Below are 22032 nucleotides of genomic sequence, written 5' to 3'. Positions count from 1 at the left end.
CCTCCTTGAGATACTCTGATATCTCTGTTTTGTTGATCTCTGATTTGAAGTTCAAAGGTTCTATGGGTTCGTCTGAACCACTCATATTTCCATCCATCAGAGCTCTGCACAGAGCAAGTCAGTGTCACACTGCCCCCTACTGGTATGATTGTTGTTTCTACTGTCAGTGTGGCCCTGGGTTTATCTGCTGTTATGAAAATTAAAGTAAAACAGATACATACATTTAAAAAAAAAAAAGCATATGTTAATGTCATAAAACCTGCTACTTGCAGGAAAATCTTCAAAATTCTTCTATTTTATTTAGTCAAGAAGCAACATGTTCATAAAAATTATAAATGTGTTGCAAAAATGAGCAAAACCAGAAAGTGCTTAAAACTGATGCAGTAGGCTAAGATGAATCTTTACTAAATGAATAAAAAGAAGTCAATAAAATAAAGTGAAAACTGTTCAGTCACCTTGAGTGTGTCCAGTGCAGAGGAGTGTACAGAGCACTACAATAAAGACAGAGACTTCAGACATTGTCAAACTAAACAAACCTTTCTTAGATAAACTAAACCAGCTCCACTCTGATCTAAGTCAGTGCACTAAAATCTAATCCAGTCTACAAACAAACATGTTGGTAACAAACATGAGTCCTCTGATCACATGACCTGAAATGGTACAAACGACTGATGCTCTGTTCTTCTTACTAAAACATGTTTATGGATCAGTATGAATCAAACAATAGGAGTCAGTGATGTACTCACAGAATAGGCCCAGCTCACAGAGCAAAGTGGCTCCCATCCTCACATCCAGCAGTGACACGTCTGAAAACTTCTACAACTTTCTGTAAAGACAGCGAGTGAAGCAGCAGCACAGCAGATACCAAAGAGCTGTGAAGACCACAAACACTTTTTATAAGTTTTTGCTTCCTTCCTTTTACACAGACAAAGCAACAAGATCTGACCAGAGGTGTGGACTCGAGTCACATGACTTGGACTCGAGTCAGACTCGAGTCATTAATTTTATGACTTTAGACTTGACTTGAAAAAATGTTCTAAGACTTGTGACTTGACTTGGACTTTTACACCAATGACTTGGGACTTGAATTGGACTTGAACCGGTTTACTTGAAAAGACTTGATATTTCACCCCAAATATAAAATTTAACATGCATATTATATAGAGATTGAAAATGTGACGTCATTCACGGGTAGAACCGCAAAGGATTCTGGGAACTCGTGGCAAGCGGTACTAGCGCTTTCAATTAAAATCAGTCACACAGCGATAAAAAGAAACACAAAAATGTCAAGAAGCTGTTGTATTATTAACTGCAATAGCCGGTCGCATGACAGCCACGGGAAGCCGACGGGTAAAGAGATCGGTTGTTATCGGATTACGTCGTTGAAGAGAAATTGTTCGAGCCATGTTTCCGAAGTAACAAAGACGCGACGGGTGGCCTGGATTGCAGCCATTCAAAGACCAAATATAACGTCCTAGAACACTCCAGCTCACAGATTAGTCTGCTCCAAGCATTTCCACAAAGGTCAGTCTGCTGTTGTAGTTAATACGTCATTTTCATAACATAATTGGTGATATAGGTTACAAGCAAGTCTGGCGCTGAACAGAAATTGTCGCGCTATGCTCCTTTATTTATTGTGCATAAATAGTGAATTGTCCTGACACAATATTGCGTTTCGCTTCTGTTATTATGGTACATTGACAAAAACATACTTTTATTCACAGGATAAAACAGTTGTTTTGTATCACTAATTGTCCAGTGCGATTACAGCATACAATATTATTGTCACTGCTACATTTCTGTGATGGGTACCAGAAATTATTTCCACTACTGATTAATTACCGTTGAGCTCAAAGGTCCTATTAATAAACGGTTAACGAATGTGTATTTATGACGACGATTTGTGAGACTGGTAAACTTATGATACGTACGATGGTCTTTCGTTCTACACGGTGCATTTCAAGGTCCTGTACCCATCCGTCGGTAAACTGTACCTGGGCTTGTTGCAGTGACCGGAAGTTACTAAACTTCATGAGTGTATGCACTCACTCCAAGAACCGTATAATTATAAATATCCATATAAATATGCTAAGATGAGATAGCTGACTTCATCTAACTAGCAAATGTTGTCCAGGCTACGTTGGTGATACAGTTTTTTTTAATGTGTATGATATTTTTGTCATGCGATTTTAAAGCCAGTCCTACAACCGCATCCAAGAATAACATGCAGCTTATCTCAGAACTGTCGGTGAAAATTATTCTTGGAGCTAGGTTTAATTGAGCTGCATTTTAAAGAGGTGCAATTTCACAATTTGTGTATATTTTCTAATTCACTATTTTGTATGTGTTGAGAAAAACACAGATTTTAAAATTACATGGTCTAATATTTACATTTAGCATAACTGCAACATTATTTTTTCGTTTGTTTTTTTTAAAGACTCGAAAGGACTTGAAATTCAAAGTTTCAGACTTGTGACTTGACTCGGACTTCTACACCAGTGACTTGAGACTCGACTCTGACTTGCCTGACATTACTTGAGACTTGACTTGAGACTTGAGGATAAAGACTTGAGACTTACTTGAGACTTGCAAAACAATGACTTGGTCCCACCTCTGGATCTGACCACAACATACTGTCACATGTTTATTGTCTCCTGCTGCTGCAGAGACATGTTAGGCAGATTTTTTATGAGGAGATCACAAGTTAAAGTTAAATGTGAAGTCCTTTATTTTACACCCAGAAACACAACAAGAACAGAGCTCTGGCTGCACCTTCACATAACATAACATACTCCCTCTTGCCTCAAATACCGGGAACATTTTGGTTCTACAAGTTAATTGTTTATTTCATAATTACTTTGTGTAGTATGAATGATCATACGGGAAGTTTTTATCAGTAGGAAAAAGTGTAAAAGCTGTGAAAATATAAATAAAAGTCCAAAAAATTTTTCTACTTGCTTATTTGTGGTGAGCAGCAGATCAAATTGAGTAAGAATTATAAATGGCTTCATGCCACATTCAGGCCAGTGACTCATTTATGCGCTCAGACACGAGCAATACCTCTGTGCTACATGCACACATTTCTGCATCTCTGCCATTCAAAGACACTTTGTACATAGTTTATTTTATGTAATATTCAATACTGAACTGTACATTTAGTCTTTTTCAAGAAGAAATTTTTTATTCAGTGTTTTCATAAAAGCCTTGTTTTTATGCATTCACTGCTAATAGGGAGAACGTATGAGGTTTAAAGCCTGGAAAAGTTTGAAACCTTTTATTCTCCACAATGGAAAATGGCTAAAAAATAAAAATGCGTATCACATTATCCATCTCATAATTTTATAAATCCTGCATTCAGCTTTGCAGTCTCCAACATCAGTGAAATGTAGTCAGATGCTGCTCATTTTATGTGTTCACTTGTTACTTTTTCTGACACGCTTGCATTTAAATGCGGCTCCCCGTCTCTCTGCATACCTGGCCTGTACCACCGTCTTCAGAACGTCTGCCCTTCTTTCACATAATGGTGTGATCTCAGTCTTTGCATGTGATTGGCTGATTGTGTGCCCATAAAAATGAAGTTCCACCTCTTCCTGCATGTATTCTCTGCAGGACTGAAGACTCAGCTCCCACACACCGACGGGCCAGACACATGAAGCCACTGTGGATGACTGTATTTTTTTGGGATAGACTAGAACATCTTACCAGAGTTATGGGAAAGGTTTTATCATGGCTGAGATTCTACCTGTCCGGGTGATCTCAGACTGTTAGTTTTAAAAATGATCTCTCTCAGACCTGTGCTGTGAGGCAAGGGGGGATAAATACAACAGAAAAACACTGGATAAGAAGGTTCAACATTCAGAGAGTTATTTTATTGTAGACAGAACACATGCCTCCATAAACACAGATTAGGAGAGATGGCTATCGTATAACAATATGGTAACCAAATGAAAACATCAGAGTCACTACAAAGTAATGGAGCAGTCTGGTTGCAGCTATAAATATGTTTTTTTTTTCTACTGACTGAAAGAAGCAGAAAAAATTTTTCTTCACACAATTGTTTTTTAAAAATTGAAAGTCTTTTCAAAATAAAGTACTTAGATGCCATGTCCAAAGCACTGTAATGCAAAGTTTTCAAAGCTTGAAAGTGATTTGCATCTATTATTAGCACTTTGATTTTATTATTACAAATATTACAATATTTAATGTTATATTGCATAGGTTCTTCTTCCCACCCATAGTTACAATATTATGACCAAAAACCTTAGGGGGAAAATGAGGACAAGATCTACTGTTTTAATTACACTCTTAAAGTAAGTAAAAGTTTAATTTACTTAATAACTTAGGTTAGAATATACATCAGCTGTTATGAACTACACAAGTATAGGGTAAATAAATTTGCTGGGGAACGCAACAATCTTTAAATAATCTGTTTCCATCCATCAGCTCTACAAACCACTATAACCACTAATGTTGCAGTAAAACGACATTGGCACTTCTGCTCTCAGCATCCTGTAAAGAGAGGAAAAAAACCTTTTCACTGATTGTTTGTTTGTTCTTTTACTAAATTACTTTGCACAAAATGATTGGTATGTTTCAAATTAAGGTTAGCATGATAGATGCTCCCTGTACGGAGGCCTCTCGTACCCGTGTTCTCAGTGGTCTTCAACTGAGGTTGAAATACACGTTTATATTTAAGTTGGACATCAGTCACCCCTTGATCTCTCAGGATTGTTTCCAACTAAAAGAAAAATACAATCAAAGAAAAGAATTGTTTGACATACTCTCACTCACCTGGAAAAAGGGAATACATATGCAAGGATGCTCTTCATCGACTACAGCTCGGCATTTAACACCATCATCCCCTCAAAACTTGCCACGAAGCTCGTCGACCTCGGGCTGGGTAAAACAATCTGTAGATGGATTCTAAACTTCCTCACAAACAGGCCCCAGGTGGTGAGAGTTGGTAAGCATACCTCCTCACCACTCATCCTAAACACAGGGTTGCGTGCTCAGCCCCCTCCTATATTCCCTGTTCCTAAACACGAGTCCAACATCATCATCAAGTTTGCGGATGACACAACCATCATAGGCCTCATCACAGACAATGATGAGACGGCCTATAGAGAGGAGGTGATGGTGCTGTACCAGTGGTGTCTGGAAAATAACCTGACTCTCAACATCAGCAAAACTAGAGAAATTATAGTGGACTACGGGAAACAACCAGTCAGGGAACACCAGCCCATCCACATTGTGATGGCATGCCACACATGGTAAGCTCCACACCTCACCACCCGTTGATTCACTTTAGTTTAATTTACAGTCACTACTTTAAAATAGTCTACTTATTGTTTCTTTATTAAATGTATTTATTTTTCCATCACACCTTCCAATGTTTATATGGCGTGCACACATATTAACCTTGCAAGGTCAAAGTTCTGTTTTATGTTATATTAATACATCTTTCTTTGTTTGAGTTACCTGGGGGTTGGCTTCTCCTGTCTGGTAAAAGGTGTGGCAAAGGGCTGCGAGACCTGAAGTACCACTGACAGCCTAATTGGATTGCACCACATGCTTCATTGCCTGGGGGGTGTTTCATGTTTGTTTAATTGTTTTGTGTTAGTTGGTTATATGGCAGCCATCTTGTTTTCCCCCGTGTGCAGTGCTTTAAGTGGGCCGGTACGCACCGGTACTCAGTACCGCCACCTCTCCATGCGCCCAGAACGTGCTTTTAGCGTACCGGTACTCTCATTTGCACATCTGTTATAATCGTTTGGCTGCGCTGCCGCTTTTCAGAGCGCCCTTCACAAGCACGCTTCCTAATTCGTCCCACCGAGAGCAGAGACTACATTACCCATACACCAATGTGTTTTACAAGTGAAAAGCGCATGCGTCGCTTTTGCCGTTGTCATGTCAACAACTCAACGTGGTCCGGAGAGGGTGTGTAAAACGCGCAAACAGCTGCTCGGTTAAAATACAAAAACAATGAACACTTAATATGCTCTCCTGGCTTCAGACTCTGAGTAGTAAAAGAACAAGGTCAGAATCAGAGGACTCACTGGCTGACACCCCACCGAGCCAGAATGATATCGCTGCAGGTCAGACGCAAGCTAATGAAAGCTGCACTAGTGCCGCAGCCGCGGACGACGGCACTTTTGGCGACGACGAGGACGAGAATGACACCATTTCTACCGATGACAACAGCCGCGTTAGCGAGCATGAGTGGCCAGAATGTTGGTCCCAAGCACAAGTCCGGTATTTCTCCACAAATTACAAGTGGCTGATCAGCAGAAATCAAAAGTTGGGTTGTAGTGTGTGTAGTCAAGTTTGTGCTCGCGTGGACATGCAGCAAGGGCAGAGAGTGTCGCAGGAGTGGAGTGGGTGCTTAATCTCGTCTTTTGGAAGGGACAAGGCTGCACAACAAAACTCACTACGAAAGAAAATAAAAGAGCACAGAGACTCAATTTATCACAAGAAAGTAGTTGAAATAAAAGAGAAGGCAACACAAAATACAATGCAAAAACACATTGAAGATATGAGAAAGGCTGACTACGCTTCAACTTCAATGTGTTTAGAGCAGCTTATAAGATTGGCAAGCATGGGCGTCCCTTTACAGACATGCCAATAGATGTCCAGTTGCAAGTCTTAAATGGTGTCAAGATGGGCAGAGTTTTGCACTCTAATAACTCATGTGCAAATATACTGGATCACATTGTAGCTGAAATGAAAAAGAAGGTAGTCAATGACATAGTGATGAATGAAAGAAAATTGTGTGTGCTCACTGATGAATCCACTACAATAAGTGGAAAGTCTGTGCTTGTCGTGTGCCTGCGGTCAGCTATTTCCAGTGAAAATCACCAACGTCACCTTGTCATAGGCCGTGTTTTATCAGTGCGTTGGGTTGCTTCAAGTGAGAGAACAGTGAAAGCAGTATGGGAGAACTACCAAGCTCTGCAGGTACACTTTACAAGTGCTGCTGCTGATACCAGCAGGGACTCAAGAGAGAGAGCAAAATACAAAGGACTCAATGATGTTCTCACTACTGTTTCTTTTGTGGTCTTGGCATCATGTACAGTATGACGCTCTCACAGAACTCAGTGACCTCTCAAGAATGCTCCAGAGACGGGACATGACTTTGGATCAAGCCGACAGGCAGCTGGACCGACAAATCCGGGTGTTTGAGTCAATGGTATCCACACCTGGTCCCTACACACAAACTGCCATTGAAGCTGAAAAGGAGAAAATCTTCAGAAATGTATGCCTGCATGAAAATCAGAGGGTTATAAAAATCAACCATGGTCAATTTTTCCGTAGCCTGGCTGAAAATGTTAAGTGCAGGATGACTCCAACAACTTCCTCCCATGTCAGTAAAACCTCATCTGAAAAGACAGATAGTCACCTCCTCTCAGACATCAAGGTCCTCCAGTCTGACTCCTGGCCTGCATCTCTAGATATTCAATATGGGGATGCAGCGGTCAGACGTTTATGTCAGAGATTCAGAGTTGGGGAGAGGGAAAGTGTCCTAGGATTTAGGGCGTATAAAGACCTTAAAGCTTCCAAGACACCAGCAGCCCTGAAGCCGCTTCTTACAGCTGTCCGCACCATTGCAGTATCAACAAGTGAATGCAAGCGAGCTTTCAGCTCAATGAATGATACTTTGACAGATAAAAGAAACTCTCTCGACATCAAAAGGCTTTCAAATATGATTTTCCTGAAATGCAATGGACCACCCTTGGATCAGTTTAACGCACAAACATATGTGCAGACATGGTTGGCACTAGGGAGGAGAAGTGCAGCATCCACAAACTGCGAAGCCCAAAGTGAAAGGAAAGTGGAGCCCAAAACGTGCTGGAGCCTTTTCTAGGTAAAATGATTTGTACAGTATTTCTCATTTTTCATTTGGTGTACTGTGATTGTATTTTGCTGAATCTGCTTTTGTATATTTTTCAGGGGTAAAGAAATGAACCATCTTCAAGACTCATTAAGATTATGTTCTACTGTTCTATGGTTATTATGTTTGGGTTGCTTCAAGTGAGAGAACAGTGAAAGCAGTATGGGAGAACTACCAAGCTCTGCAGGTACACTTTACAAGTGCTGCTGCTGATACCAGCAGGGACTCAAGAGAGAGAGCAAAATACAAATTAGTTTATAATTTATTTTATGTACATTTTGTTAAAAAAAAATTTCAATACCTTTTTGCACATTTTATTTATGTTCAGTAGCTCTTTCTAGCTCAAGCAAATCCACAAACTAATAAAATGATTTATTATTTTGTATAAGGTTGTCTGTTGACTGTTGTATATAAAACCCATTCAATATAGTTGTTGTTACCTCAGGGGAGGCGGAAAAAAAATAGAGTACCGGCACCTCTTTTGGGCCACTTAAAGCACTGCCCGTGTGTGTCATTTGGTTTAGCTAAACTGGTATTTAAGTTCCCTTGTGTGTCATTTCAGCAGGTCAGTTTGTCATATGTTTGTTTGAGGCTTTAGTTTAGTCTATTGAGTTGACCTCTTTTATTGGTCTGCCTGTTTAAGTTTTGGCTTTGTTAAATATATTTTTGGGTCAATAAAACCCCTTTTTTGAATTAAAACCACCTGTGTCCTTTATGCTTTACTGCTTGGTCCCTGACACCCATCAACAGTGTCAAGGTTGAAAGGGTCAGCAGCTTCAAATTCCTTGGAGTCAACATCACGAGGACTTCTCCTGGACCCTTCACACAGACACTGCTATCAGGAAAGCTCGCCAGTGGCTTTACTTCCTGCGGAGGCTGAGGAAGTTTGACATGAACGCCAACATCACCTCAAATTTCTACAGGTGTGCAATTGAGAGCTTGCTGACGAGCTGCATTACAGTTTGGTACGGAAGCTGCTCTGCCAGCAGCCTTAAATCACTACAGAGGGTGGTGAAGGCAGCAGAGCACATCACTGGCATGAGGCTTCCTGCCATTCAGGACATTTATCTTCAGCGATGCCTCCGTAAAGCACACAGCATCATCAAGGACCACAGCCGCCCAGCACATCAGCTCTTCTCCTTGTTACCATCTGGCAGACGTTACAGGAGTCTGTCTGCTCGGACTACAAGACTTAAAAACAGTTTCTACCATCAAGCCATACGACACCTCAACCACAACACTTAAACACACACAACACAGAAGCTACCCTGCAGCTTCACAAGTACTCTGTATAATCTGCACTGGTCACTCCACTCCACAAAAAAAGTGCACATCTGCCCTCCCCACACATTCCTATTTAAGATTTTCTTTATTTAATCACTAGTGTGTACATATATTTATATATACACACACACACACACACACACACACACACACACACACATATATATATATATATATATATATATATATATATATATATATATATATATATATATATATTTAGTCAGTTAACTGAAAATCTCTTTTTTCTTTTACTACATGTTATTAATATTTTGCTCTTACTATTTTTCTATTTATTTTTATTATTTTTTTTTCTACTGTACCAGTCTGCTGAGTGACTGTCTTCTGCTCATCAAACACATTTCATTGCGATGTTGACCCTGTGCTAACTTGCATATGACAAATAAAACTGAACTGAACTCTCCAGATTTAGCACACAGCTTCATACTTGTCTGTGTAACATTAAGATAACTATAATAATTAAACCATTTTTAAATCATCAGTTGGACTTTGAGGAGATACTTAAGTGTTGAATTTAAATATTTTTATTTAGTTTCTATTACTTTCAAAAACAAATGCACACAGACCATAATGTATTATGTATAAAAATAGAATTGACAGTCTTGCTAGACCTCAGGGATGAGTTCATGATGTCATAAATAACAAAGTGTTTCAGATGTGCTTCACTGAAAATATTACTCTTTTTATATTTTTGACTCTACTCAAGACTTTTTGCATACTGGTATTATTTTTTTCTGTAGGTAGTTTTTGGTTGATGTTCTGTTTACTGTAATTTTATGAACTCTTGCAGTATAACCAGTTTCCCCTGGTGGACCCTTGAAGCTATGTTTGTACCTTCTGTAGGAATAGGCTGGAAGTAGTAGAGTCAGTGAGATCCACATCAGACTGCACCTTCATCTTTATGACCATCTTCTTTAGCTTGAGACCTCCAGAATACAAACACAGAAAAATAATCTCAGCCATTATTTAGACTGTCTTGATGAATGCTCTTACATCTAGGAAAGGAAGAAGAAAGTTGTTTTGGTTCATCTGAGCGTTGTGTTGATTGCGATCCTTATTATGAATATTATTATTTTTCTATCCAAGTTCAGACACCTAATTAAAAACATCACATTTTTCTAGGAACTCATTTATTGCTTTTGTATTTCAGGAACTTACCTCCTTGACACATGAATGTTCCTTTCTGGTTACAGTCAGCTGGTACCCAGCGTCCCTGCTGTGATCCTTCCACAGAAACACAGTTTCCACTATAACTTCCGCCTCTTTTCCAGTACCTGAAGGAGGTCTTTGTTCCATCTGACCAGTACCAGGAATCTTTAAACAGACCGAACCACACTACGTTTGTAACTGCAGCAATCGCTAAATTTTCCTGTGCTGTATGCACACATGCCAGATCAGTGTGCTTCTGCCTGCACAGATCTTGACTGTTTGGCCAGGTTTGTCCCTGTGTGTAAACCACATACTTCTTGCTGCCATCCTGCTGAACTAAAAACATACAAGGAGAGAGGAATAAAAGGAAGTTAGACATCTTTTTTCTTCCAAGAAAAGTAGAAATCAGGTAAGATTTTTAGAGCCAGATTAACATTTAGGAGGGCCATAGTGTGGCTAAATGCCTTAAACCATTGTAATTGTGTATTGATTCATATATGTGCACACATTTAAAAGAATCACACCTGGGCTATCATTTTGTGTGCTACCCAGCTAATGATTTTTCTTTCTTTGTTTTAGATATAAGAAATATAAATTTATATTTATCTTCACCATTAAATAATTCATATCAAAATCCTGAAGGTTTTATTTCAACTTAATCACTGTATGTAATTGCATCAGTTTACATTTGCTTTAAAGATCACTGTGTCATTTACTCACTTTCATAACACACATAAGCCATGGCAAATCCACATGGCACGTCATTCCAGAGGCCGTTATCATTCATCTGTCCACATGCCTCAACCCCTCCATAGTTGTTTGGTTCACCAGGGCTCCACTGGGTGAAGCTCGTTACACCGCTGCCATCAGACCAAAGCCACCTGTTGGTCTGTCCATTGTAAAGTCCAATCCATGATGATGTCACGTCCAGTGTGTTGATCAGCTGGTTTTCATCATCCATGTTATTTATGGTTGCTAAGTCGGTGTACTTTAATCTGCAGAAGCTCTGAGCCTCATACCAGGTCAGGGATTTATTGATGAAGTGATACTGCTGAAGCACTAAAAAAAAACCAGCAGATTAGCCTTTCTTTCTTCAATTAAAAACAGACAAAGTGCATCACCAACGAGCATCAACTTTCTCATGCATAAATACACATCTGATTACTCAAGTTAATCCTACCAACCAAAAATATATTTTGTTTCCCATCTCATAACTGTTTTATTCTAAAATACATTTTTTTCAGTGAGTTTGTTCCAATGAATTATCTGTCTCGTGAAATCAAGAAACATGAAATAAGGAATTTAAGAAACAAGCTGGTTTTAAGAGATGAAAAACGTCTGCAACTTTAAAATATTAATTGGTTGGCAAATCTGAGGACTATAAATACCTTGGAGTACACATTGACAATAAACTGGACTGGGCTACAAACACCACAGCACTTTACAGGAAGGACCAGAGTCGTCTCTATTTTTTGAGGCGACTGAGGTCCTTCAACATCTGCCAGAAAATGCTGAGGATTTTCTATGAGTCTGTTGTGGCCAGTGCGATCCTCTATGCTGTTGCATGCTGGGGGAGCAGGCTGAGGGTCGCAGATGCCAACAGACTTAATAAACTGATCCGTAAGGCCAGCAATGTTGTGGGGATGGAGCTGGACTCCCTCAAGGTGGTGTCGGAGAGGCGGATGCTGTCCAAGATAAAGACAATGTTGGATAACACCTCCCACCCACTCCATGACATGTTGGTCAGTCACAGGAGCTCGTTCAGTGAGAGACTGAGATTACCGAAAAGCACCACTGAACGACACAGGAAATCATTCCTGCCTGTGGCCATCTCCCTGTACAACGCATCCACTTAACACACTGGTTACTGCTACAACTACACGTTTCTTTTCTAGCTATTTATTAATGAGTGACTTATGTATATATATATATATATATATATATATATATATATATATATATATATATATATATATATATATATATATATATATATATATATGTATATATTGTACTATTCTTAGTTAGCGTATTGTCTGTCTTGTCTTAATGTTGGTTTATGTTGGTTTATAATGGAGCACTGTAACAAAAAAATAATTTCCCCCAGGGATCAATAAAGTATTCTGATTCTGATTCTGATAAACACGTCAATCCAGTAGGTCTCGGGAATATTCAGTCAGAAACAGATCTGCAATAAATGCTGGCCAAGAATTCAGTTCAGATATGGCTCGAAACCCAACCGTGTCCTCTTGGCTTGAAAAACAAAAACAAAACAAAAAACTGGAAATTATTAGATTATGCTGATCTTACTACTTTTGTCTACTTTTAGTTTTCCCTTTAAGTATGACAATGTATTAATTCACTGTCATTATAATCACCAAAAAATCTCCTCAATTTTAGTAAAATCCAGCTGGGTTTATCATTGCTCAAAAAAAATATAAAAATGTATTTGAAATAACTAACAGACGAACTCTCCTCTCCAGCACCCTGGCATAGACTTTCCCAGAGAGGCTGAGGAGTGTGAGTCCCCTGTAGTTGGAACACACCCTCCGGTCCCCTTTCTTAAAGACTGGATACTGGTCATGGAGGCTAACAAGGGCTGCCCAAAGAACATCTGGATTAAGACATACGGCTTCAAAAAGTTTTGGTGCTTTACAACAAACCTTCTCAGTCGCCATTGCCATTGGCAAGCAGTAGCCGCATAGACACCAGTAATTTTCCCTCACTCTCTCGTCCTTGTGTGACGGATTGTTTTCATCTTCATCTAAACTAAGTGCAGTTGACTATTTTCATTCTCTCTCTCGGGTTGCTCTGGTTCAAACTGGAAAGGTTACCCAGAGTGCATTGAGAAGTAAATAACAATGGCGGCCTACTGGTAAATCGGTTTTATGTAAAATGTGCTTAAAAGGAAAACATTTGGCGTATTTTAATACCACATATGTGTTATTGAAAGCACAGTACATATTTTAGCGCAAGAATTTCTTAATAGCCAGAGTCCTATCGGGCTTGGTTAAGACATTCTTGACATTCTGTGTTTTTTGGACTTGGAGAAGACTTTCGACCGTGTCCCTCGGGGGATGCTGTGGCGGGTGATCCAGGAGTAATGGGTGTCTGGCCTATTGCTACGGGCCATTCAGTCCTTACACAACCGTTGCAAGAGCTTGGTCCCCATCGCCGGCAACAGGCCAGACTCGTTCCTGGTGGGTGCTCCGCCAGTGCCCACTCCGGGTCAGGGACAAGTTCCTGTCCCAAGTGGAGGAGTTTAAGTACCTCTGGGTCTTGTTCACAAGTGACGGGAGAAGGGGGTGGGAGATCGACAGACGGATTGGTGCTGTGGCCGCAGTGATGCGGACACTGTACTGGTCTGTTGTGGTGAAGACAGGGCTGAGTGTAAAGATGAAACTCTCAATTTACCAGTCGATCTACGTCCCTACCCTCACCTATGGTCACAAGCTGTGAGTAGTGACCAAAAGAACAAGATCGCGGATGCAAGCAGTGGAAATGGGTTTCCTCCAAAGGGTGGCTTGCATCTCCCTTAGAGATAGGGTAAGAAGTTCGACCTTTCGGGAGGGGCCCAGAGTAGAGCCGCTGCTCCTTCACATCGAAAGGAGCCAGTTGAGGTGGTTCGGGCATCTGACAAGGATGCCTCCTAGGCGCCTCCTGGATGAGGTGTTCCGGGCATGTCCCACAGGGAGGAGGCCCCGGGGCAGACCCAGGACACGCTGGAGAGATTATATCTCTCGGCTTGCCTGGGAACGCCTGGGTGTTCCCCCGGACAAGCTGGAGGAGGTGGTTGGGGAGAGGGAGGTCTGGGCTTCTCTGCTTGGGCTGCTGCCCCCACAACCCGGCCCCGGACAAGAAGAACAAAATGGATGGATGGATGGATGAAAAAAACTAAACAAAACACTGATTGAGCTACTGCAGTGCATGCTTGTTTACCTGTTATATTGGACCCTGCTGAAAGCAGTGCAGGTCTGGTGGTGGTCATCAAATGCATTATGAAAATTCCTGCAAACCAAAGAAGAATGACTAGCACTCATCTACTGAATACTGCCATATTCAGTTGATGATATATCCAAACTGAATGTATAAATATATCATCTTTTTTGTTATTTTCTATGAAGTTACAGAAAGAGTAAAAAGAGTAACAATTGTTTTACACATGTATGATAATTAATTAATTTAAAACTGAACACATATCTTGACATATAGTCTTTGAATCACCTAACTAAATTCCTAAGTAATTCATTATTCAATGATGCAGGAGGTAGTAAAGATGAATAATAAAAAGAATTGTTCATATCTAATGTATTGTAAAATGGAAAGTTACAAAAATTCTAACTTTGACACAATAATTTACCATCCATTTTTTTTCTTCTTCTTTCTTCCCCATTTGTACAGGACGCCTAAATCTTTCTATAACGATTACACACAATAACTCTCCTTTGATGTCGATGACACCAATTAACTGAGCAAGCTTAACATTTCCTATAAATTGTTTTATACTGTTTTTTTATTTAGGCTTGCAAAAACCTTGGTGTTAGATTTGTTATAAATGCAGAGAATCATATCACATTTGGTCTCTTGACATGTCTTTTTAATGGGGGGTGTTTAGAGTTCTCTAAATACCATTTTCAAATCTTGGCTCGTGTGATTTGGCATTTATCAATAGTTGGTCCACGACCCTGTCAGGGACACTTCCAATAGGGCTTAAAATCTGGGACACTCCACCAATTCTTCTCAGAATGGTAGAAGCTTCTCAGATGATAGATGAAACATCGCCAAGAAACTTAAAGAAGTCCAGACTCTTTCCAAACTCCTTAGATTGCACTGTACTCTGTCATAACACAGTTAAACTCTATTATTCTTGTGGAGTTTCAATGACACTGTGGGAATTGTATGTAAAATGATGCAAATGAGTCACTGGATGAAAAGATCTCTCTGACTGTGATAGAAATTGCTTCTTAAAACTCTGAAAAGATGAAGTTTGCAAAATTTCAGTGTTTATAGACCAAGCTCACTGTTTGTTTCAAAAGTTTGGTAGCGTATTGTATCACCAAGCTAAACTCTACCATTGTTATTGAGTTTCTATGATACTGTGGACTTGCATGTAAAGCAATACAAATGAGTCAATGAATATAAAAATCTCTGTGACCAGATGTCACCCACAAAAAATGTTTTTACTGTTTGGATTTACCTGCACAAATGAGAGTTTTATGACCCATGGTTCAGAAGAAGTAGTCTAGAAAAAAAAGCAAAACAGCAACTTAATACTCAGTTTTCTCAACTACAGCATACAACACCACATACACCATTTAAATATTTTGCAACCAGTACAGCAACAAGTACCAACAAGCAAAGAAAGTTAACGGTTGATCTATAAATAATTTATACTCAGAGATATACAAGTACCTGATGCGGTTCAATGACTTGATTTGCTTCTGAAACCTTCTCTGAATCTGAAGGTCTTTTGATTTACACACTATGCAAAGAAACTATGCAGACACAGAAACTTATTTGCTTATAGGTGTGCCAAAAGAGATTTAAAGAGCCAGTGATAGTCATTAGGCTAGTATAACCGGAGCATGTGACATTAAGAAAATGAAGTAAGATTACATTTTAATACAATAATAATTTTAATAACAAATACATTTTAACTGGCTAAGATGGCGCCGAGTATGGCAGCCTCGTCGCGAGCTCCCCAAGCAACAGCTGTTTTTTGTGTTTAATTTTACTTTTCCTTTATTTTTTCACGAGTAGCACATGTCTCCTTGTGTACGACTGACAAACCTTACTGGACATAAAAGACGGACTTTCTCATCACTTTCCGGAGTTCAAGTTTTGCAACACGGACGCTCCGTTTGCAGACCCCCCATTCATCTCACCTGAGACGCCTTTGTTCTCTGACCCTGGAGGCCGCAAACGCCGACGCAGAGGGAGAAGATCTGGCGTTCTGGTTCGACTGAGACGGTGCACTAGCAGACCACCGTTACCCAGTTTATTACTGGCTAATGTGCAGTCTCTGGAGAACAAGCTGTGCAAGCTTCGGGCACGGATCTCATTCCAGCGAGAGATGTGGGACTGCTGCGTGATCTGCCTCAAAGACACCTGGCTATCGGATAAGGTACCGGACTCTGCAATACAACTACCGGGGTTCTCCGTGCATCGCGCCGACAGGTCACAGGATCTTACTGGGAAAAGCATGACTGGAGTGTTTACACACATCTTCAACCTTTCCCTCTCTCTGTCTGTAGTCCCAGCCTGCTTCAAAATGGCCACCATCATCCCTGTACCCAAATCCTCCACCATCTCCTCATTGAACGACTGGCGACCTGTAGCCCTGACCCCCATCGTGAGCAAATGCTTCAAGAAGCTGATCAGGGACTTCGTTTGCTCTTCACTACCCGACTCACTGGACTCTCTACAATTCGCATACCACCACAACAGGTCCACTGATGATGCCATAGCCCTGACACTACATACTGCCCTCTCACACACAGAAGAGAGACACGTATGTGAGAATGCTGTTTGTAGATTACAGCTCAGCATTCAATACCATCGTTCCCTCGAAGCTGGACAGGAAACTGCAGGATCTAGGACTGAGCAGCTCCCTCTGCAGCTGGATCCTTAGCTTCCTGTCTGACAGACGCCAAGTGGTCAGACTGGGCAGCATCACCTCATCCCCCATCACACTGAACACTGGTGCTCCACAGGGTTGTATACTGAGCCCTCTCCTGTACTCACTCTACACCTATGACTGCACGGCCACTAACAACTCCAACATCATTGTGAAGTTTGCGGACGACACTACAGTGGTGGGTCTTATCACCAACGGTGATGAGACGGCTTACAGGGAGGAGGTCAACGCTGTGACCCACTGGTGTCAAGACAGGATATGTCCTTCAATGCACATATTAAACAATTATGTAAGACTGCTTTCTTTCCATTTGCACAATATCTCTAAAATTAGAAATATCCTGTCTCAGAGTGATAATGAAAAACCAGTTCATGCATTTTTACTTCTAGGCTGGACGACTGTAATTCGTTATTATCAGGAAGTCCTAAAAACTCCCTGAAAAGCCTTCAGCTAATCCAAAATGCTGCAGCAAGAGTCCTGACAGGGACTAGAAAGAGAGAGCATATTTCTCCTGTTTTGGCTTCCCTCTGTGGCTCCCTGTTACATCCAGAATTGAATTCAAAATCCTGCTCCTCACATACAAGGTCTTAAATAATCAGGCCCCATCTTACCTTAATGACCTTGTAGTACCATATCACGTCATTAGATCACTTCAGGTTTCTGCCTGTTAAAAGAGAGTTTTTTCTTTCCACTGTCACCAAAGTGCTTGCTCATGGGGGGGAGGTCATATGATTGTTAAGTTTTGCCTTTATGTAATATTGTAGACCCTAGGGTCTACCTTAAAATTCAAAAAATGTGTCTGTTGTTGTGATTTGGTGTTGTATAAATAAAACTCTATGTTTAGATCCCAGGGACCCATCCCTGTTTCCCGGTGAAGATCCCCAGTATTGGATGATTGGAGAATAGCTGGAAGCAAGCAGTGAGTGAGTGAAGAAGAACGAATGCTTTCCCCCCGTCCTCTCCACCTTGGATTCCCTGGAGTCCTGACCCCTGTCACACTTGTATATAGCACAGTTCCCTGCACTGTCAGACTGACAGAAGCGAGGCTGCCATATCGCGCCATCGGCCCCTCTGGCCAACACCAGTAGGCAAGTACTAGAGCTTTTAATTTTACTTAGAAATTATATTTTGAAATTTCTTATATGAGTGAGCTTGGAGGAGTGAATATGTTCTCCCTCCTTCAGCTATCTGAGCATGTAAACACATGAGCATTTGGTGTGGCTGATTCAAGTATTGCACTTGTTAAATCTGTCAGAATTAATGCACAATGATACAATAATAATAAAACCAAACAAAAATCACACTTTCACTTCACGTTATCAACCCATATATCATAAAAAAAAATTCATAAGTAAAGCTTTATCCACCAGAACTGAAACTGTCACCTTATTTGTAATTCACATCAATAAAACAGGGTTTACTAAGGGCCAACAAGCTAATAATAAACATATATTGTTTAATAAAATTCATCAAACAAATCACATCTACAAAGAAACGATAGTAACTACACTGGAGGCAGCAACGTTTTTGATGGTGTCAGCTGTAAATTACTTCTACATTACAAAATTTGGATTTGGAAAAGTCTGTTATCATGGATCAAAACACTAAAACTCACCACAGACTGTAGTCACAATCACTGGGTTAACATCTTCAAGCACCACACTTCACAGGGGAACAAGACAAGGGTGCCAACTTTCTTCTGCCCTTTTTCCTATCTAGACTGCACTACATAACCCACTGAACCCACAAGTATGGACTGATCTTTATATCATAAGTCCTGCACGAGAAAAAAAAACATAATTTGAGCAAATCATTTCGTTTTAAGGGTGCAACTGAATTCCTTGTGTGCAAATTGAACAATCCGTATGGGTAGAAGTCGCCAACAAAACACTGCGCCCATCAGAGTTTCTCCTTTGCTCGCACTGCAGTAGTTTTACAGCGGATGTGGGCAGTTTATCTGCTCATGAAACTCAACTTTACTCGCACAGATCACTTTGACTTTTGACAGTTTGGAGGCGAAGCCCAAAGGAGGCCAGAGTCCTAATGTGATTGGTCACTTTGATGGACCCTTCAGGTTACTGGGTTAAAATGAGTTACACTGTGACAGCGACAGAAACGCTGTTTTAACCCTCTGGGGATAAAAACATAAAGTTCACCAGGGAAGACACAAAAGATAACAGTTTGCCATTTTTGGAGTGTGGCATGTGCATTGAGGAGAATGGAAACCTCAACTCTGAAGTTTACCAGAAACCCACACACACGGACTAGTATCTCCTCTTTGACTCCCACCTCCCCTTTGTAGCAGATTTGTCAGAGAAACTCAGGAGAGTCTTCTCCAAGCACGACATTCCAGTGTACTTCAGACACAGCCACACACTCAGACAAAAACTGGTTCATACCAAAGACAGAACTTCTAAAAACAAATGTAACAATGTGGTGTATGCTGTACAGTGCAGCGAGGAATGCCCAGACCTCTACATTGGAGAGACCAAACAGCCACTTCACAAGTGAATGGCACAACATAGAAGAGCCACCTCCACGGGACAAGATTCAGCAGTCCATCTGCATCTAAAGGACAAAGGACACTCTTTCAAAGATGCCAATGTTCACATTTTGGACAGAGAGGACAGATGGTTTGAAAGAGGAGTGAAAGAAGCCATCTATGTCCACTGTAAGCGACCATCTTTAAACAGAGGCAGGGGTTTACTACACCAATTGTCTGCCATCTATAATCCAGTTTTGAGATCCCTTCTCAGACGCCGTAACACCCACTCACACCCTGGGCCATCTGACCTTAGTGAATAACATGATAGGGTGGGGCCAGGTTTCACAATGGGTTCACTAGAAATCTTGACTGATTGTGACCCACACCCATTTTTACATCTTGGCTCGTGTTATTAGATAGAGGCCTTAAAACTGCAAAGGTGGCATGACGCTGTCAAGCTGATGGTAAAAACACTGCCCTTTTCTGCAGTGCCGCGATCCCAGCCACCATCAGTGAGTTGGAGGCCCCCGGTGAGACAGGAACTATTGCCTGGATACCGAAGCTCCTGGTAGCCAGGAGAATGGCTAGTGAGTGGTAATCCTTTGTGGCCAGCAGCAGGGAGTTGGCAAGGCCAGCTCGCACTGGCAGCTGTCGAAGGAGTGCGTGAGTGAAGAGGAATCCGCTGTCATCCATTCCTAGCAACGGCAGCATGCTCTCCATGAACTCGAGTGCGGTACCATCACTTAAGCTCGAGAGAGAGAGACAAGTTTCTCGGCCACTCTGCTTTTCAAAGAGGGAGTAGCGCAGCAGCAGCACCTTGAGAGTGGTGTATTTCCTTTGGGTGGGGGGATCCCGCAGGAGGGTCATCACACGGCGGGTGGACAGTGGATCCAGCGAGGCCACCACATGATGGTATTTCGTGTCATCGGCCGAAACGCCATGAAGAGCATGAACGTTTCGACATGGATGATCACAAACACACTCACTTCCTCTTACAAAGCTTTTCACAATAACACAGGATACTTGTAAAAAATGAACTGTATATAATTCAAATTCTCTCTTAAGATATTTACTTTAACCATTATTATTTTACATTTTAAAATGGATCTAAATGTTTTCAACACATTTTACACATTTACATTTAACCTGGTTACAAACAATTAAGTTAAGGAAAATGTAAAATAACCCCCCAAAACTCACCCACATTTACTGAATAAATACATAATCCGTATTCATATGTACCAAATTGAAAACATCAATATTAGGATTTGTAAATTTAAAAAAAATATTACATTTATTCATCATGTAAATGTCCTGCACCCTTCATAGATGTTCAAAAAAATTACGCAGTCCAAAGTTCAAATGTTGACCGTCATGGTTGGATGTAAAAATTGTGGAACTTGTTTGGATGTTGTACAAATGTCCAGAATTTGTCATGGACCAATTGACCAAATATAGACATGATCTGCACGTCTATCCGATGTCCAGTGTTTAGTGGGAAGGAGCAACTACGCAAACAGCCCTCACAGACTACGAACTTTTAGACGATGCAATTGGAAGATTATTAAAAGCTGATGCCCATTTTATAAATTTTCTAAGCATTTTCATATGACCCCACCCATCCCCAATCCTGATGATGAATAAATAAATAAATAATATTAATAGCACCATTTGTTACTTGTATGTAGATATCTTAATGGTAGTTTTACTTAAAGTTAAGGTTGTCATAATTTGAAAATACAGTTTAAATGCATGCTGTGAACCACTTTTTTTCCCCTTTAAACTCACTCACTTAACAACCGTTACAGACAGCTAAGAGAGCCCAGACTATCATTTGCATCCCAGCAAATTTTAATTTATGTAATGACTTTCAAATTTATATAAAAAATGGTTTATATGGTGTACATAATCAGATAACACAATTAAAACTGCTGGATGCTTACAGGAAGTAAAACAAGAAAAAATATGTTTATTAATTCATAAAATAGTCAATCAAAAAAGAGTGAAAAGTAAAACAGGATTTTAGAAATAAATCAAACGATAATTAATCCATTAATGAAAACAAAACTACTTCAATCTTTTTTTTACATTTTTTGTTTTCATACAAAGGGGAATAAGTTTATTATCAGCTTTGTTTTCAATGCTTTGTTCAATTCAGATGAAATAAACTCAGTTTTGTCCTCCGTTCAGTTGGTTTACAGACGCAGATCTTCTTCTTGATCTGAAAGAATTAATAAAGAATAATTTGGTGGTTAAAGGTGATTTAGGATTAAATGTACTTACTGTAAAACTTATTTGAATTAAATAACTCTCATACTGTGGTATCTCTTCTCATCTGAGAAGCTTTCTTCAGTTCTAGGGTCAAATGGTGGAGAGTCCCAGATTTAAACCCAGTGGGAGTGACACCCCAAAGAGGGACAAAGGACCCCCTCATGATCCTCTACCTAATCACATGAGCCAAGGTGTCACTACCCTTTAACAGCAATGATGTCATGGTAATGTTAAAGACTTTAATTGTTTGGTGTCAGGGGTGGGAAGTCATGAGATACAAATACTTTGTTACTGTAT

At 40.3% G+C, this 22032-nt stretch overlaps 1 protein-coding gene and 2 pseudogenes across 1 annotated transcript; 2 read left to right on the top strand and 1 right to left on the bottom strand.

The window, feature by feature from the left end:
- Window positions 1–4220: 4220 nt before the first annotated feature.
- Window positions 4221–15567, bottom strand: LOC146579788 (macrophage mannose receptor 1-like). The gene is made up of 7 exons (XM_085265060.1): window positions 15540–15567; window positions 14282–14350; window positions 11063–11401; window positions 10352–10678; window positions 10028–10119; window positions 4645–4738; window positions 4221–4509 (listed from the first exon to the last, which is right to left on the bottom strand). The coding sequence occupies exons 1-7, from the start codon at window positions 15565–15567 to the stop codon at window positions 4502–4504; spliced, it is 957 nt and encodes a 318-aa protein (XP_085121186.1). The 3' UTR covers window positions 4221–4501.
- On the top strand, window positions 4819–7953 carry LOC146579789 (uncharacterized; annotated as a pseudogene).
- A 3500-nt stretch (window positions 15568–19067) lies between the features above and the next one.
- Window positions 19068–19880, top strand: LOC146579787 (uncharacterized; annotated as a pseudogene).
- Window positions 19881–22032: the final 2152 nt, after the last annotated feature.

Source organism: Mchenga conophoros, linkage group LG3 (genome assembly GCF_057382185.1).
Source record: "Mchenga conophoros isolate Kocher_MC1m ecotype Shallow Benthic linkage group LG3, M_conophoros_male_GT1.1, whole genome shotgun sequence".
NCBI classification, from domain to species: domain Eukaryota; kingdom Metazoa; phylum Chordata; class Actinopteri; order Cichliformes; family Cichlidae; genus Mchenga; species Mchenga conophoros.
This window is presented reverse-complemented; position numbering and strand designations above follow the sequence as displayed.

Excerpts from the sequence above, each read along its gene's own strand:
- LOC146579788 (XM_085265060.1), bottom strand. The coding sequence starts at position 15,567 with ATGGGTCATAAAACTCTCATTTGTGCAG. Across the intron at positions 11,402-14,281 it reads AGCAGGGTCCAATATAACAG|TGCTTCAGCAGTATCACTTC; the intron begins GTAAACAAGCAT and ends GTTTTTTTTTAG. Across the intron at positions 4,739-10,027 it reads CCAGCCTATTCCTACAGAAG|TTGGAAACAATCCTGAGAGA; the intron begins GTACAAACATAG and ends TTTTTCTTTTAG.